The sequence below is a fragment of the Salmo trutta genome, chromosome 34, assembly GCF_901001165.1.
Source record: "Salmo trutta chromosome 34, fSalTru1.1, whole genome shotgun sequence".
NCBI classification, from domain to species: Eukaryota; Metazoa; Chordata; class Actinopteri; order Salmoniformes; family Salmonidae; genus Salmo; species Salmo trutta.
Genome location: NC_042990.1, coordinates 26128014 through 26144675, shown reverse-complemented (window position 1 = coordinate 26144675; position 16662 = coordinate 26128014). Strand labels below are relative to the sequence as shown.

The 16662-nt window shown below is 45.6% G+C and overlaps 1 protein-coding gene across 6 annotated transcripts in view; it reads right to left on the bottom strand.

Annotated features, from left to right (window-relative positions):
• The window catches only part of LOC115173921 (rho family-interacting cell polarization regulator 2), an 83244-nt gene that overhangs the window by 13545 nt on the left and 53037 nt on the right, over window positions 1–16662 (bottom strand). For 4 of the 6 annotated variants that reach the window (XM_029732429.1, XM_029732430.1, XM_029732431.1 and 1 more), the window contains exons 7-16: window positions 6593–6742; window positions 6385–6448; window positions 6114–6157; window positions 5622–5747; window positions 4902–5050; window positions 4291–4420; window positions 3723–3872; window positions 2816–3270; window positions 2436–2700; window positions 1799–1968 (exon numbers count right to left, since the gene is read on the bottom strand). In XM_029732429.1, the coding sequence (XP_029588289.1) occupies window positions 1799–1968; window positions 2436–2700; window positions 2816–3270; window positions 3723–3872; window positions 4291–4420; window positions 4902–5050; window positions 5622–5747; window positions 6114–6157; window positions 6385–6448; window positions 6593–6742 (1703 nt within the window). The remainder of the gene's footprint in view (window positions 1–1798; window positions 1969–2435; window positions 2701–2815; window positions 3271–3722; window positions 3873–4290; window positions 4421–4901; window positions 5051–5621; window positions 5748–6113; window positions 6158–6384; window positions 6449–6592; window positions 6743–16662) is intronic. The other 2 variants (XM_029732433.1, XM_029732435.1) reach the window with 1 other exon arrangement.

Sequence of the window (16662 nt, the reverse complement as noted above, 5' to 3'; positions counted from 1 at the left end):
CATCTACACCTGGGATGTAAAACGAACACGAATGCCATTTGTAAATATTTCTGCTTATTTCTATTTTTGTGCCTTTTTTAGTGAAGGACACGTGTCTAACCAAGTTTGTGTTTGATAAGACATATTTAATGTACAGTACCAGTCAAAAGTTTGGACACACCTACTCATTTTAGGGTTTTTCTTTATTTTTACTATTTTCTACATTGTAGAATAATAGTGAAGACATCAAAACTATGAAGTAGCACAGATGAAATCATGTAGCAACCAAAAAAAGTGTAAAACAAATCAAAATATATTTTATATTTGATATTATTTTGCCTTGATGACAGCTTTGCACACTTTTAGCATTCTCTCAACCAGCTTCACCTGGAATGCTTTTCCAACAGTCTTGAAGGAGTTCCCACATATGATGAGCACTTGTTGGCTGCTTTTCCTTCACTCTGCGGTCCAACTCATCCCAAACCATCTCAATTGGGTTCGGACACTTTGGAGAGGTTGAAAGGACACTTGAATGTACCCTGCATACCCCATAACACCACCACAATGTTTGAGTGAGGTTGATATGGTAGAAAGTGTTTTTATACAAATAGCATTTAGGGATTGCAAATATGTAAAACACTGGAATTATCTAATTTACAGACATATGCCACTTTGGAGAGGTTTAGGGACATTTGGAAACGTCCTGTGACCACACCTGACACCACTTACTAAAACATCTGCCCATTTCTAGTTGTTAGGTCTGTCAATCCCATTTTTTTCTGATATTGTTCACGTTGTGGAAGCCATCTGATGTGTTTCCAGCTCTAGTCATCAATAACTCATTTATAGCTTGTCAATGAAAGATGACTTTCAAAATAAAAATGGTTATTTTGAGTGTGCTTGATCTTGTGTATTCTGAACTATGTAACTCCTATCTATCGTCTTATCATTTTCCTCAATCTCCCAGATGTCTTCTTTCCAAATATACCATGTTTTTTTTATGTCAGAATCATGTAATTACACATGATTAGCAGTTACTTTTGGACATGTCTATTTAGGAGGAAATATCTGTACTTTACTATTTATATTTTTGACAACTTTCACTTCACTACATTCCTAAAGAAAAGTATGTACTTTTTACTTCATACATTTTCCCTGACACCCAAAAGTAGTCGTTACATTTTGAATGCTTAGCAGGACAGAAAATGGTCCAATTCGTACAGTTATCAAGAGAACATCCCTGGTCATCCCTACTGCCTCTGATCTGGTGGACTCACTAAACACACATGCTTTGTTTGTAAATGATGTCTGAGAGTTGGAATGTGACCATGGCTATCCGTAAATGTAAAAAAAAAATTAATAAAATGAATTGTGCCGTCTGGTTTGCTTAATATAAGGAATTTTAAATTATTCGTACCTTTACTTTTACTTTTGATACTTAAGTATATATAAAACCAAATCATTTTTGACTTTTACTCAAGTAGTATTTTACTGGGTGACTTTCATTATGAGAATTTAGTACTTTTTCCACCACTGCACACACACGGATACACACACACGGATACACACACACGGATACACACACACGGATACACACACACGGGTACACACACACGGATACACACACACGGATACACAAAGGCCCAGTGGAATCTCATTGTCTGTGGAGAGATGTGGCGTGACTGTGGGGTTAGAGGGCAGAGGTCAGAGAAGGAGACAGACAGGGTCACCACCACCATCTCCCATGTAGGGCCAGAGGGTGTAGTAGACTAGAGTACAGGGGAGGGGACTTTCTCTCCTCCCCTCCCTTTTGACTCACCCAATCCTCTCCACCTCCATGTCAAAGAACACAGAGTGGTGGAGGGCGTGGTCATCACCCGTGTCATCGTCGTCGAAGTCGGAGGTGTTGAGGAAGTCAAAGCTCTCCAGAGCGCTCTCAACCGTCAGGCTGGGGCTGGACGACCTGCTCCTGTGGCCCGGGAGACGACACTGAGGGAGAGACGTCACGAGATGCTGAAACCCTGCTTGGAGGGCTAGCACTAAGAGAGACTAGGTGCTATAAGAACACGGATGACTTGCTACAGTAGCCCGGGAGACAGCACTGAGGGAAAGATGAGACCCTGAAATACTCTGCCCTAAAAAGCCCTGCCAGGGGTTGGCTAGGCTAATACTAATGGAGAGACCACCTGCAGCCATGGGGGGCTCTAATGAATGTCAATACCACAATAAAGCTTCAATCACCTTAACAGCATACATGAACTACCACCCTTAAAAACCTTGCCAGATCATTTATCTTTATGAAAAATAAACAAATCTCATCCCAGGGCAAATCCCAAAAGGCACCTTGTACCCTATACATTGTGCAACTTTTGGCCAAGGCCACATGGGGTAGTGCACCACATAGGGAACAGGGTGCTATTTGGAATGACACAGGGGACATGGCAGCCAGGCCTCACCTTGAGCAGGTCCTCCAGGCGCATCACTTCCTGTTCCAGGTCCTGCAGCTCTCTACAGCGTTGTCCCGGTGATTCCAGCCTCAGCAGCAGGCTGTGCAGGGCCTCTTCCAGGCTGCTCTCCAGGAAGGCCCTGCTTCCCTCCCCGGCCCAGCTCAGACCCACCACCTCGGGCAGAACGTCGGACGACGTCAGCCTCCTCACCAGTTGCCTGGTCAAGCTGCCTGGTTCTTCAGTGTCCAGTTCCACGGGCTTCAGCAGCTCCGAGCTGACAATAGAATAGAATAAAATTTAATAGATTATAATACAAGTTCATTGAGGGGAGATTAATTTGGCCTCTGCGCAACAAACATCATAAAGACAAAACATCAATCACATTTTACCTGTCGTCCTCATCTCCATCCCTGTCAGGCCCAGCGTGGTCCAGGAACACATCCTCAGGAGACACAGCGGACAACTGGCTCTCCGAGCAGAGAGAGGAGGAACCTACGTTAAGCTGGAACTCTACCCTCTCCCACTCTGACTCCACATCCTCGCTGACCAGGCTAGCACTCACGCTACCGCCGCTGTCACCACTCTCCTCTTCCTCCTCACCCTCCTCTTCCACTACGTCTGCATGCACCCGAACCATCTCTTCTACCCCTTTGTCTTCCCTGGGGGGTATTTGAGGCCAATGGTTGGTGTCAGGCGGCGTGACAGTGATTTCGGGGTTGGACTGACCGGGGGCGAGGCTTGGGCTGAGGGAGGAGACTGACGTATCGGAAAAGGTGAAAGAGAGGCGCTTGCACTCAGAGTTGCCACACCCACCGTTCTCAAAGACGTCGTCAGGGAGGGTGGACTGGAGAGGGAGAGAAAGAGGGGGGAGAGAGAGGAGAAAGAGAGAGAGGGGAGAGAGAGAGAGGGGAGAGAGAGAGAGCGAGAGATATAGAGAGAGAGGGGGAGAGAGAGAGAGCGAGAGAAATAGAGAGAGAGAGTCAGAGTCAGATGAGAGGAGAGAGAGAGAGGGGAGAGAGAGAGAGCGAGAGATATATATATAGAGAGAGAGGAGAGAGAGAGTGAGAGATATAGAGAGAGAGAGTCAGAGTCAGATGAGAGGAGAGAGAGCCTGTAGGTGCTCCGATAGTCTAGTGACATCACAGCATCACAGCCTCCTCCTCTTTCCCTCCTCCTACTGTTGTGTCAGTCCGGGACGTGAACACAGGCTGACACAAGCCACTCCATGCAAACAAATAAGCAGGCACACAGGCAGGGGTAAACGGGGCTAGTACTAGCGTAGCAGACCTCACTCACATAGACCTCCAGCCTGGACTTGGACCTGGGGTGGAGGGAGGCCAGGTCGCCAAAGGAGCGACTGCGTCTCAGCTTCTCTAACAGGGAGTTCCTCAGGGCGTGGAAGAAGGAGAAGCGATGCTGGGTTGGGGAGGGGCGGGGGTGCCACTCCTTTACCACTCACAGGTAGCAGGGGGGTGGAGGGAGGAGGAATGGGTGCAGGGTTGAGGGGTGGTACGAGGGAGGGAGCAGGGGTGGGTGGAGGGAGGGAGGCAGGGAGTGAGAGAGGGAGGGGGGTTAAAGGGAGGATGGGGAGCAAGGAGGGTGTGGCGGGTGGGTTAGGGTTAGTCAGACTTAACCATTGCTTTGTTAGCATACACAGACATATATAAGTTGCATACATAGACAGACAATCACAGTTTCACAGTTTAAAGCAATTCTGGGTAAGTGGGTTCCAGGGTTAGTGCAACGAGGGATCCTGTGTTGTAAGCAGGCAGGTGCTAGTATGCAGGATGCTGTGCTATAAGCCATACACCCACTCCTCTCCCCTATCCCACCCCAAGGAGAGGATGCTCTGACTGGGACTCACAAAGAAGGACTGGTCCTGGAAGGTGGGTGTCTCTGGCGTGCCCTGGCTGTAGACAGACACCCGTCTCTGCAGGGCGGTGGCCTTGCTCACGTTGCCTGAAGACAGGGTCAGGTCCTCCACATCGAACGGACTGCATGGGGGAGGACAGAGAGACAGTTAGGAGGGGAAGTCCATTAGAGAACTATGAACTACAGTACTATGGTAATGCTGTAACACTGGAGCAGACACCAGGGTTCTCCAGAAGAGGGCAGCGTTACAGTATAACTTAATGTAGTCAACATACACTGATATAACTAACCACTGTAGTATGTATTGTGTAGTTTATAATACTATGTCCTACAATATATTTGGTTTCCGTTTCATTTGCAGTTTCCATGTTGTTCATGTTTATCTGCTCCTTGCACCACACCAATAACTTTCTGTGACCTTCCCCTGTGACCGTCCCCTGTGGCCTTCCTCTGTGGCCTTCCTCTGTGACCTTCCTCTGTGACCTTCCTCGGTGACCTTCCTCTGTGACCTTCCTCTGTGACCTTCCTCTGATTCAACTGTCACTAACCAAAATGTAAAAATATGTCCATCACTCAAAGAGACAATTAATTAAGTCCACTTACAACCATGTGACCTCCAGATTGAGTTTGATTGTTCCCAGGTCGTTGACATCGACAGCTACCACCTGAGGCATGGCCGTGAACAGGTCCTTGGTCTCACAGATCACACTGCCCACTAGGATGTGAGTGGCTAAACCCTTCAGCTCGGTAACCTGATTGGATAAGAGACAGGAAGTTAGAGCTGATTGGACCAGAGAAAGGAAGTAAGGTCACACTGCCCACCAAGATGTGAGTGGCTAGACCTGTTCAGCTCCATCAAGACAGAAAGTTAGAGGGTCATTCAGGTGGGTTAGTGCTGGGCTGGAACAAAAGCCGGCACACTCTGTGGTTCCCCAAGACCAGGACTGAACTCTACTGCTCTAGGCTGGGTCACTGTGCTCTAGGCTAGGTCACTGTACTGTACTCTACGCTGGGTCACTGTACTCTAGGCTGGGTCACTGTACTCTAGGCTGGGTCACTGTACTCTAGGCTGGGTTACTGTACTCTAGGCTGGGTCACTGTACTCTAGGCTGGGTCACTGTACTGTACTCTACGCTGGGTCACTGTACTCTAGGCTGGGTCACTGTACTCTAGGCTGGGTTACTGTACTCTAGGCTGGGTTACTGTACTCTAGGCTGGGTTCTATAAAGCACTTTGAAGAATGTTGACTTAAAAATGTCTTCATAAATATAATGAATTGGTTGGTTGGTTGGTTGGTTGATTGATTGACTGATTGTGCTGTACTTTGATGTTGATGAGGTCTGTGATGAGGGGCGTGAAGACCATCTCCTCTCCGTCCCAGCTCTGTCTGGAGTTCACCTCTATCTTCCCTTTCAGCTTCCAGCGCTGACGCCCATACCGCATGAAGATCTGACAGAGGGAGGGAGGGAGAGAAATAAAAGAGAGAGAAAGGGAGAGGGGAGAAATAGGGAGGAAGAGAGAGGAATGGGAGGGAGGGAGGGAAACAAAGAGAGAATTAGGGAGGGCAGAGAGGGATAAAGATGGGTAGAGATAGAGGAGGAAGAGAGGGGGTTGAGAGAAAGATAGAGGTTAAAGATAGATGTAGGGCCAAGGAGAAGGATATAAGTTAAGAAACGGTTGTTTTATAAGTGCCGTTTTTGAGGCAGTCTGCAGATTGGGAAAGATATAGTTGTCTATTTGTGATACAGGGAGGGCCTGTTAGGAATGGTAAAGACAGAGAAAGGGAGAGTCAAGTCTTATATTAATTCATCTCACCTCATACTGATCTCCTGAACACAGACGAGCAAAGCCAGCAAGACCTGAGAGAGAGGAGGGGGGCAGAGAGAGAGGGGGTGGGTGGGAGAGTGAGTGAGGCAGTGAGCGAGAGGGGGGTGGGGGAGTAGAAAGAGAGGGGGCAGGGGGTGAGAGAGAGAAGGGGTTTGGGAGAAAGAAAGAACGAGTGAGACAGAGATAATTGAGCAGTGAAATCATTGCTTGTCTGTTTTTCGGTCTACCCTAACAGCAGTTCCACTGGCCTCGGTCTTACCTTTCATTTTGATATGGAATTCCCCCAACAGGTTCTCCAGCTCCACCTCAAACGTGCTCATATTCTGGGGAGGAAAGGAGACTGATCAGCTCAAACACAAATAACTGGAGACGAACTTTGACAGCAGGCTGTGTTCGATCTCAGTGGGTGATTGTATAGTGCCGGTTAACAGGCTGATTTATGTGTGGGTCCATCCATCCATCCATACCTCTGTGTACTCCTTGTATCTGCGGTTGACCTCTAATATGCTCTCTCTGGTGGCCTTGGTGGAGGGAGAAGCAGAGAAGGCCTGCTTCATCTTACTGGCTCCCTCTCTCAGCTTCCGCTGGATACAGAACACCTCATACAACTCATCCACCTGCAGGGGACACAGCACACAGATGGTTACACACTATAATCTACACAGCCCAGACGGGGTTAAGACTTAACATACAGCAAGGAGATGGTTACACACTATAATCTACACAGCCCAGACGGGGTTAAGACTTAACATACAGCAAGGAGATGGTTACACACTATAATCTACACAGCCCAGACGGGGTTAAAAGACTTACAGTGAGGGAAAAAAGTATTTGATCCCCTGCTGATTTTGTACATTTGCCCACTGACAAAGAAATTATCAGTCTATTTATTTAGGTTTATTTGAACAGTGAGACAAAATAACAACAAAAAAATCCAGAAAAACGCATGTCAAAAATTTTATAAATTGATTTGCATTTTAATGAGGGAAATAAGTATTTGAACCCCTCTCAAATCAGAAAGATTTCTGGCTCCCAGGTGTCTTTTATACAGGTAACGAGCTGAGATTAGGAGCACACTCTTAAAGGGAGTGCTCCTAATCTCAGTTTGTTACCTGTATAAAAGACACCTGCCCACAGAAGCAATCAATCAATCAGATTCCAAACTCTCCACCATGGCCAAGACCAAAGAGCTCTCCAAGGATGTCAGAGACAAGATTGTAGACAGGAGGATCTTGTCAATGATCTCAAGGCAGCTGGGACCATAGTCACCAAGAAAATAATTGGTAACACACCATGCCGTGAAGGAACACACAGCGCCCGCAAGGTCCCCCTGCTCAAGAAAGCACATATATATGCCCGTCTGAAGTTTGCCAATGAACATCTGAATGATTCAGAGGACAACTGGGTGAAAGTGTTGTGGTCAGATGAGACCAAAATGGAGCTCTTTGGCATCAACTCAACTCACCGTGTTTGGAGGAGGAGGAATGCTGCCTATGACCCCAAGAACACCACCCCCACCGTCAAACATGGAGGTGGAAACATTATGCTTTGGGGGTGTTTTTCTGCTAAGGGGACAGGACAACTTCACCGCATCAAAGGGACGATGGACGGGGCCATGTACCGTCAAATCTTGGGTGAGAACCTCCTTCCCTCAGCCAGGGCATTGAAAATGGGTCGTGGATGGGTATTCCAGCATGACAATGACCCAAAACACATGGCCAAGGCAACAAAGGAGTGGCTCAAGAAAAAGCACATTAAGGTCCTGGAGTGGCCTAGCCAGTCTCCAGACCTTAATCCCATAGAAAATCTGTGGAGGGAGCTGAAGATTCGAGCTGCCAAACGTCAGCCTGGAAACCTTAATGACTTGGAGAAGATGTGCAAAGAGGAGTGGGACAAAATCCCTCCTGAGATGTGCGCAAACCTGGGGGCCAACTACAAGAAACGTCTGACCTCTGATTGCCAACAAGGGTTTTGCCACCAAGTACTAAGTCAAATACTTATTTCCCTCATTAAAATGCAAATCATTTTATAACATTTTTGACATGCTTTTTTCTGGATTTCTTTGTTGTTATTCTGTCTCTCACTGTTCAAATAAACCTACCATTAAAATTATAGACTAGTCATTTCTTTGTCAGTGGGCAAATGTACAAAATCAGCAGGGGATCAAATACTTTTTTCCCCTCACTGTAACATACAGCAAGGAGATGGTTACACACAAAACATATCCAATAGACATGGCATACAGACTTAAAATCGCTATTAAAGCAAAAATAGTGTTAATGACTTAAAACGCATTAAGTATACACATCAAAGACAATTACAGATGTATAACCTATATAAAAGTATACATACAAACCACACACTATGCACTGATCAGCTGATAAAAGCCTGTGAAGTTTGTAAAGTTCGATACAGCATAAACAAAAGCCCTGGGCTTGAAACAAGCATATAAATCCTACCCATCCTCCCTCATACACAAAGGCACTAAATATTCAGTAGGCAGATGAGTGATCATTTCTAGAGAGCGGCAGTGGATATGTGAAGGACTCACTCCAGCCCTCCTCTGGGGGAGACAGATTACCATGTCTGACAGACTGATGAGCAAGCCCTGCCCAGCCTCAGACCCACACCCTTTGTCATAGACCTGCACAATTAGATCATTCATAACCCTGCAGCACAGCACACTGCCCGACTTCCCCCTTCATATTAACTATGCTAAGCCCATTGACTGTGGAGAGAAAAAGGGGAGGGGGGGATAGAGAACGGGGAAACAGAGGAAGACAGAGGTGAAGAAAGTGAGAGAGAGGCTTTTGGGAGTGGAGCTGTGTAAACGGTGCCTGCAGTGTAGTGTTTCACCCTGTGGAATAGTCCCAGGGAGGCAGACAGTGTTAAGCGATCGCTTGGGAGCACTGTCTAATACTCACACACCCAGCAGAAACATGGAAAGAAAGACTGTGGTGGGTCAGCATTCATCCACATGGGAGGGAGACCGAGAGAGACAGAATAGAAAGAGAGAGGGGGGGATCCATTTGCTTACTTACGCTACCCAACTCTGTCTCCATCCCTCACTCTGCCTGTAATGAGCCTGAGTGATATTATAATGTACTGACTTCCCTACTGTGTTGAGACTGTACTGAGACTGTACTGTCTGGCAGGCATAAACAAAGACCTAGAACAGGCCAAATCAAAAGGAAATATTCAGATGTCGCCGTGGAGCTGTGAAATATTGATGCATCGCAGTCTTTAAGGTTCTCATTAGGGGAAAACAGAGGGTGAAATGGGCCAATCGTATTCCCCAGCGTTTTGACAATCATAGCAGACACAGAAGTGGTGAAGGGGGAGGAGGATGATGAAGTAGATGAATTTAGTAGGAAAATAGCAAGGGCTGTCAGTTGTCAGGGAGGGAACTGGGATGGAACACTCCGTCTAGAAGGGGAGTTGAGAGGGTTGATGATGATGTCAGGTTCTGGCAGTGCAGTGGATCTTTGCTATGTTTGATATTAAGAAAGAGAAACCCTGCCCTGCCCCAGCTTCCCTCATAGCATCATCCACCCCCACCACAACAGCCCTGTACCCCTGGCTCCCCCTACCACAACACCCTCACTCCCATCCTGCCCCGCCCTGTCTGTGGTACGTGGTAGGCTGTTTGGGTGCTGCCTCTCTGATCGGAAAGAGCTGAGCCACAACCATTGAGAGAATTGAAAAAGGCTACTTTCTCCCCAAATTTTTGATTAATTCTAACAAGGATTAGAATTAATTCTTCCAATGAAGAATCCATATCACCATACTCTCGATGACTATTTAACAAATGTATATAGCTCAAATATCTTAGAAGGATTGTACAGTGGGAGAGTGCAGTAAACAGACCCTCTGAGGTCTTGGCTGATTTCTTTTGATTTTCCCATGATGTCAAGCAAAGAGGCACTGAGTTTGAAGGTAGACCTTGAAATATATCCACAGGTATACCTCCAATTGACTCAAATTATGTCAATTAGGACAATGGACATGCTTTTCTGGAATTTTCCAAACTGTTTAAATGCACAGTCAACTTTGTGTATGTAAACTTCTGACCCACTGGAATTGTGATAGTGAATTATAAGTGAAATAATCTGTTTGTAATGTGTTATGCACAAAGTAGATGTCCTAACTAACTTGCCAAAACTATAGTTTGTTAACAAGAAATTTGTGGAGTGGTTGAAAAAAGAGTTTTAATGGACTCCAACCTAAGTGAATGTAAACTTCCGACTTCAACTGTATGTAAACATTATTAAAGTGGCATTATTTAAAGTGACTAGTGATCCATTTATGGCCAATGATTTGAGTCTGTATGTAGGCAGCAGCCTTTCTGAGTTAGTGATGGCTGTTTAACAGTCTGATGGCCTTGAGATAGAAGCTGTTTTTCAGTCTCTCGGTCCCAGCTTTGATGCACCTGTACTGACCTCGCCTTCAAATCAAATCAAGTTTTATTTGTCACATACACATGGTTAGCAGATGTTAATGTGAGTGTAGCGAAATGCTTGTGCTTCTAGTTCCGACCATGCAGTAATATATAACAAGTAGTCTAACCTAACAATTTCACAACTACCTTATACACACAAGTGTATAAGGTAGCTGGGTGAACAGGCAGGGGCTCGGGTGGCTGTTGTCCTTGATGATCTTTTTGGCCTTTCTGTGACATCGGGTGCTATAGGTGTCCTAGAGGGCAGGTAGTTTGCCCCCAGTGATGCGTTGTGCAGACCGCACCACGCTCTGGAGAGCCTTGCAGTTGAGGGCGGTGCAGTTGCCGTACCAGGCGGTGATACAGCCCAACAGGATGCTCTCAATTGGGTTTTAGGTGACAAGCCAAATTTCTTCAGCCTCCTGAGGTTGAAGAGGAGTTGTTGCGCCTTCTTCACCACACTGTCTGTGTGGGTGGGCCATTTCAGTTTGTCTGTAATGTGTAGGCCGAGGAACTTAAAACTTTCCACCTTCTCCACTAGCGTCCCATCGATGTGGATAGGGGGCTGCTCCCTCTGCTGTTTCCTGAAGTCCATGATCATCTCCTTTGTTTTGTTGATGTTGAGTGAGAGATTGTTTTCCTGACACCACACTCCGAGTGCCCTCACCTCCTCCCTGTAGGCTGTCTCGTCGTTGTTAGTAATCAAGCCCACTACTGTTGTGTCGTCTGCAAACTTGATGATTGAGTTGGAGGTGTGCATGGCCACACAGTCATGGGTGAACAGGGAGTACAGGAGGGGGCTGAGAACGCACCCTTGTGCGGCCCCAGTGTTGAGGATCAGCGAAGTGGAGATGTTGTTTCCTACATTCACCACCTGGGGTTGGCCCGTCAGAAAGTCCTGGACCCAATTGCACAGGGTGGGGTCGAGACCCAGTGCCTCAAGCTTAATGATGAGCTTGGAGAGTACTATGATGTTGAATGCTGAGCTGTAGTCAATGAACAGCATTCTTACATAGGTATTCATCTTGTCCAGATGGGATAGGGCAGTGTGCAGTGTGATGGCGATTGCATCGTCTGTGGACCTGTTGGGGCGGTATGCAAACTGAAGTGGGTCTAGGGTGGCAGGTAAGGTGGAGGTGATATGATCCTTGATTAGTCTCTCAAAGTACTTCATGATGACAGAAGTGAGTGCTCCGGGGCGATAGTCATCTTGTTCAGTTATCTTTGCCTTCTTGGGTACAGGAACAATGGTGGCCATCTTGAAGCATGTGGGGACAGCAGACTGGGATAGGGAGCGATTGAATATGTCCATAAACACACCAGCCAGCTGGTCTGTGCAAGCTTTGAGGACGCGGCTAGGGATGACGTCTGGGCCAGCAGCCTTGCGAAGGTTAACACATTTAATTGTCTTACTCACGTCGGTTATGGAGAAGGGGGGGGACCGCAGTCCATGGTAGTGAGCCGCGTCGGTGGCACTGTATCATCCTCAAAGCAGGCAAATAAGTTGTTTTGTTTGTCTGGAAGAAAGACGTCGGTGTCCGTGACATGGCTGGTTTTCTTTTTCTAGTCCGTAGTTGCCTGTAGACCCTGCCACATACGTCTTGTGTCTGAGCCGTTGAATTGTGACTCCAATTTGTCCCTATACCGACATTTTACTTTTTTGATTGCCTTGCGGGGGAATATATTCGGCCATATTCCCAGTCATCTTTCCATAGTTAAAATGTGGTGGTTCGTGCTTTCAGTTTTGCGCGAATGCCACCATCTATCCACGGTTTCTGGTTAGGGTAGGTTTTAATAGTCACAGTTCGTACAACATCTCCAATGCACTTCCTTATAAACTCACACAGAGTCAGCGTATAAATCATTGTTATTCTCTGAGGCTGCCCGGGAACATTTCCCAGTCCACGTGATCAAAACAATCTTGAAGGGTGGATTCCGATTGGTCGGACCAACGTTGAATGGTTCTAGTCACGGGTACATCCTGTTTGAGTTTCTGCCTATAGGACGGTATGAGCAAAACGGAGATGTGGTCAGATTTGCTGAAGCGAGGGTCTTATATGCTTCGCGGAAGTTAGAGTAGCAGTGGTCCAGTGTATTGCCCGCGCAAGTGCTGCAATCAATATACTGATAGAATTTAGGTAGCCTTGTTCTCAAATTTGCATTGTTAAATCCCCAGCTCCAATAAATGCAGCCTCAGGATATATGGTTTCCAGTTTACATAGAGTCCAGTGAAGTTTATTGGGGGCCATCTGGGGTATCTGCTTGAGGGGGTATATACACAGCTGTGACAATAACTCTTGGGAGATAATATGGTCGGCATTTGATTGTAACGAATTCTAGATCAGGTGAACAGAAGGACTTGAGTTCCTGTAGGTTGTTATGATTACACCATGAGTCATTAATCATGGAGCATACAGCCCCGCCCTTCTTCCCAGAAATATGTTTATTTCTGTCGGCGCGACGCATGAAGAAACCCGGTGGCTGTACCGACTCCAACAATATATCCTGAGAGAGCCAAGTTTCCGTAAAAACAGAGTATGTTACAATCCCTGATGTCTCTCTGGAAGGCAACCCTTGCCCTAATTTCTTCCACCTTGCTGTCTAGAGACTGGACATTGGCGAGTAATATACTCGGAAATGGTGGGTGGTGTGCACGCCTTCGAAGTTTGACCAGGAGGCCGCTCCGTCTACTTCTTCTTCGACGTTGTTTTGGGTCGGCCTCTTGGATTAGATCCAATGTCCTGGGTGGTGGTCCGAAGAAAGGATTCGCTTCGGGAAAGTCGTATTCCTGGTCGTAATGTTGGTAAGTTGATGTCGCTCTTATAGCCAATAGTTCTTCACGGCTGTATGTAATAACACTTACGATTTTCTGGGCTAACAATGTAAGAAATAATACATAAAAAAACTAAATAGTGCATAGATGCGGCCTAAGGCCTAAGGACTCGAAGCGAAGCGACCATCTCTGTCGGCGCCATCATGCTACACACTACCATTTAACACTACCATTCAATACCCCCATTCGACACTACCATGATACTGCATGGTGGTTCTCTGTAGCTCAGTTGGTGGAGCATGGCACTTTGCAACGCCAGGATAGTGGGTTCAATACCCAAGACAACCCATACGTAAAACGTATGCAAGCAGAACTGTAAGTTACTTTGGATAAAAGCGTCAGCTAAATGGCATGTATACTGAACTATTCATTCTCCAGACCACACAGAGTTAAGGCTAACAGTCTATAAATAATTTTGGTTTAATTTATTATCTTTTCTCTGTGATAATAAGACTTTAAGGAAGCTCTTAACTTCTCTAGGGTATGTGGGACGGTAGCGTCCCACCTCGCCAACAGCCAGTGAAATAGCAGAGCGCCAAATTCAAAACAACATGTCATTTTCTCAGTCATCTGATTCCAAGACCTCTTATTCTCTCCCCATTCACAGTTGAAGCATGAAACAACATACTGAAGACTGTTGACATCTAGTGGAAGCCTTAGGAAGTGCAAAATGACCCCACAGACACTGTATATTGGATAGGGAATCACTTGAAAAACTACAAACCTCAGATTTCCACACTTCCTGGTTGGATTTTTTCTCAGGTTTTTGCCTGCTATATGAGTTCTATTATACTCACAGACATCATTCAAACAGTTTTAGAAACTTCAGAGTGTTTTATATCCAAATCTACTACTAATATGCATATCTTAGATTCTGGGCCTGAGTAGCAGGCAGTTTACTACAGGCACGCTTTTCATCCGGACGTCAAAATACTGTCCCCTACCCCAAAGACGTTTTAACATGACAAAATACCCATCTAAAGATTAAGATAAGTTATCACCATATTGCTGGCCCAAAACAAGTGTGTCACCCACCCACCCCAGGAAATGAAAGACTGTGAAAACACACTGTGTTGGGCTGTAGGACTGTTGGGCTGTAGGGCTGGGCACAAAATGAGGAAACAACACATTCTGTGGGCTCGACTGCACACAACCTAAGAGGGACACATACTGTGCAATAGCAGCTGAGGCAAGCATGAGCGCACACACACACACAACTGGCAAGCGAGGGGTGACCTTTATCCACGAGAGTGTCTTTAATCTTCGGTGGGTTTTGTCCTCTTAGATTTAAAGAGGAACTCACTAAGTGGATTTAACCCACAAACAAACAAACACCCAACAAGGGCTACCCAGACTATTTGCACTCCCCCCCCCTATTTTACACTGCTGCTACTCTCTGTTTATTATGTACATATTACCTTAATTACCTTGACTAACCGGTGCCCCCGCACATTGACTCTGTACCGCTAGCCCCTGTATATAGCCTCGCTATTGATATTTTACTGCTGCTGTTTAATTATTTGTTACTTTTATTTTTTTACTTCTACTTATTTTTCATAAAACTGCATTTTTGTTTAAGGGCTTGTAAGTAAGCATTTCACTATATGGTCTACACCTGTTGTATTCTGCGCATGTGACAAATACAATTTGATTTGATCATCAGGAAAGAAGGGACCCAGAGGATATCTTTAGCCCCAAAACATCCAAACATCATCAGGAAAGAGGGGACCCAGAGGATGTCTTTAGCCCCAAAACATCCAAACCAAAATATTATTATAATGTCCATGCACACATATCTACTGCATCTAAATGATGACCAGCATTCATGGCCTGCTAAGAAAGGAGAGTCTCTAAGACTAAATGAAATCCTCTTACGATATGGCTCATCTGGGCTGTAGTGGATTTACCCTTCCGCTCTACATTACACCAGGGACTAGCAGAGGAGAGATTATACTACACAGACCTAAAGCTCGGCCACATCAAACACATATAGTACTCTCTGAGGGGAGGGCCGATCAAAGAACAGGAGGATAGGCCCGGATCCCAAACAAACAGACAACAGGACAATCAGGACTAGGTCTCTACTGCTGTTCAGTATCGAAGGGAACAGAATTGCACCTAGATAATGTATAAAATACACTGAGTGTAAAAAACATTTAAAAAACTAAACATCCATGACATAGACTGACCAGGTGAATCCAGGTGAAAGCTATGATCCCTTAATGTTGTCACTTAAATCCACTTCAAAGCAGTGTAAATGAAGGGGAGGACACATTTTAAAGAAAGATTTTTAAGCCTTGAGACAATTGAGAAATGGATTGTGTATGTGTGCCATTCAAAGGGTGAATGGGTAAGACAAAAGATGTAAGTGCCTTTGAACGGGGAATGGTAGTAGGTGCCAGGCGCACCGGTTTGAGTGTGTCAAGAACTGCAATGGTGCTGGGTGTTTCACACTCAACAGTTTCTCGTGCGTATCAAGAATGGTCCACCACCCAAAGGACATCCAGACAACTTGACACAACTGCGGGAAGTACTGGAGTCAACATGGGCCAGCATCCCTGTGGAACATTTCGACACCTTGTAGAGTCCATACCCGACAAATTGAGTCTGTGCTGAGGGCAAAAGGGGGTGCAACTAAATTTTAGGATGGTGTTCCTAATGTTTTGTACACTCAGCGTACATATACACTACCGTTCAAAAGTTTGGGATCACTTAGAAATGTCCTTGTTTTTAAAATAAAAACTATTTTTTTGTCTATTAAAATAACATCAAATTGATCAGAAATACAGTGCAGACATTGTTGATGTTGTAAATTACTATTGTAGCTGGAAACAGCTGACTTTTAATGGAATATCTACATAGGTGTACAGAAGCCCATTATCAGCAACCATCACTCCTGTGTTAAAATGGCACGTTGTGTTAGCTAATCCAAGTTTATCATTTTAAAAGGCTAATTGATCATTAGAAAACCCTTTTGCAATTATGTTAGCACAGCTGAAAACTGTTGTTCTCATTAAAGAAGCAATAAAACTGTCCTTCTTTGGAATAGTTGAGTATCTGGAGCATCAGCATTTGTGGGTTCGATTACAGGCTGAAAATGGCCAGAAACAAAGTACTTTCTTCTGAAACTCGTCAGTCTATTCTTGTTCTGAGAAATGAAGGCGATTCCATGCGAGAAATTGCCAAGAAACTGAAGATCTCGTACAACGCTGTGTACTACTCCATTCACAGAACAATGCAAACTGGCTCTAACCAGAATAGAAAGA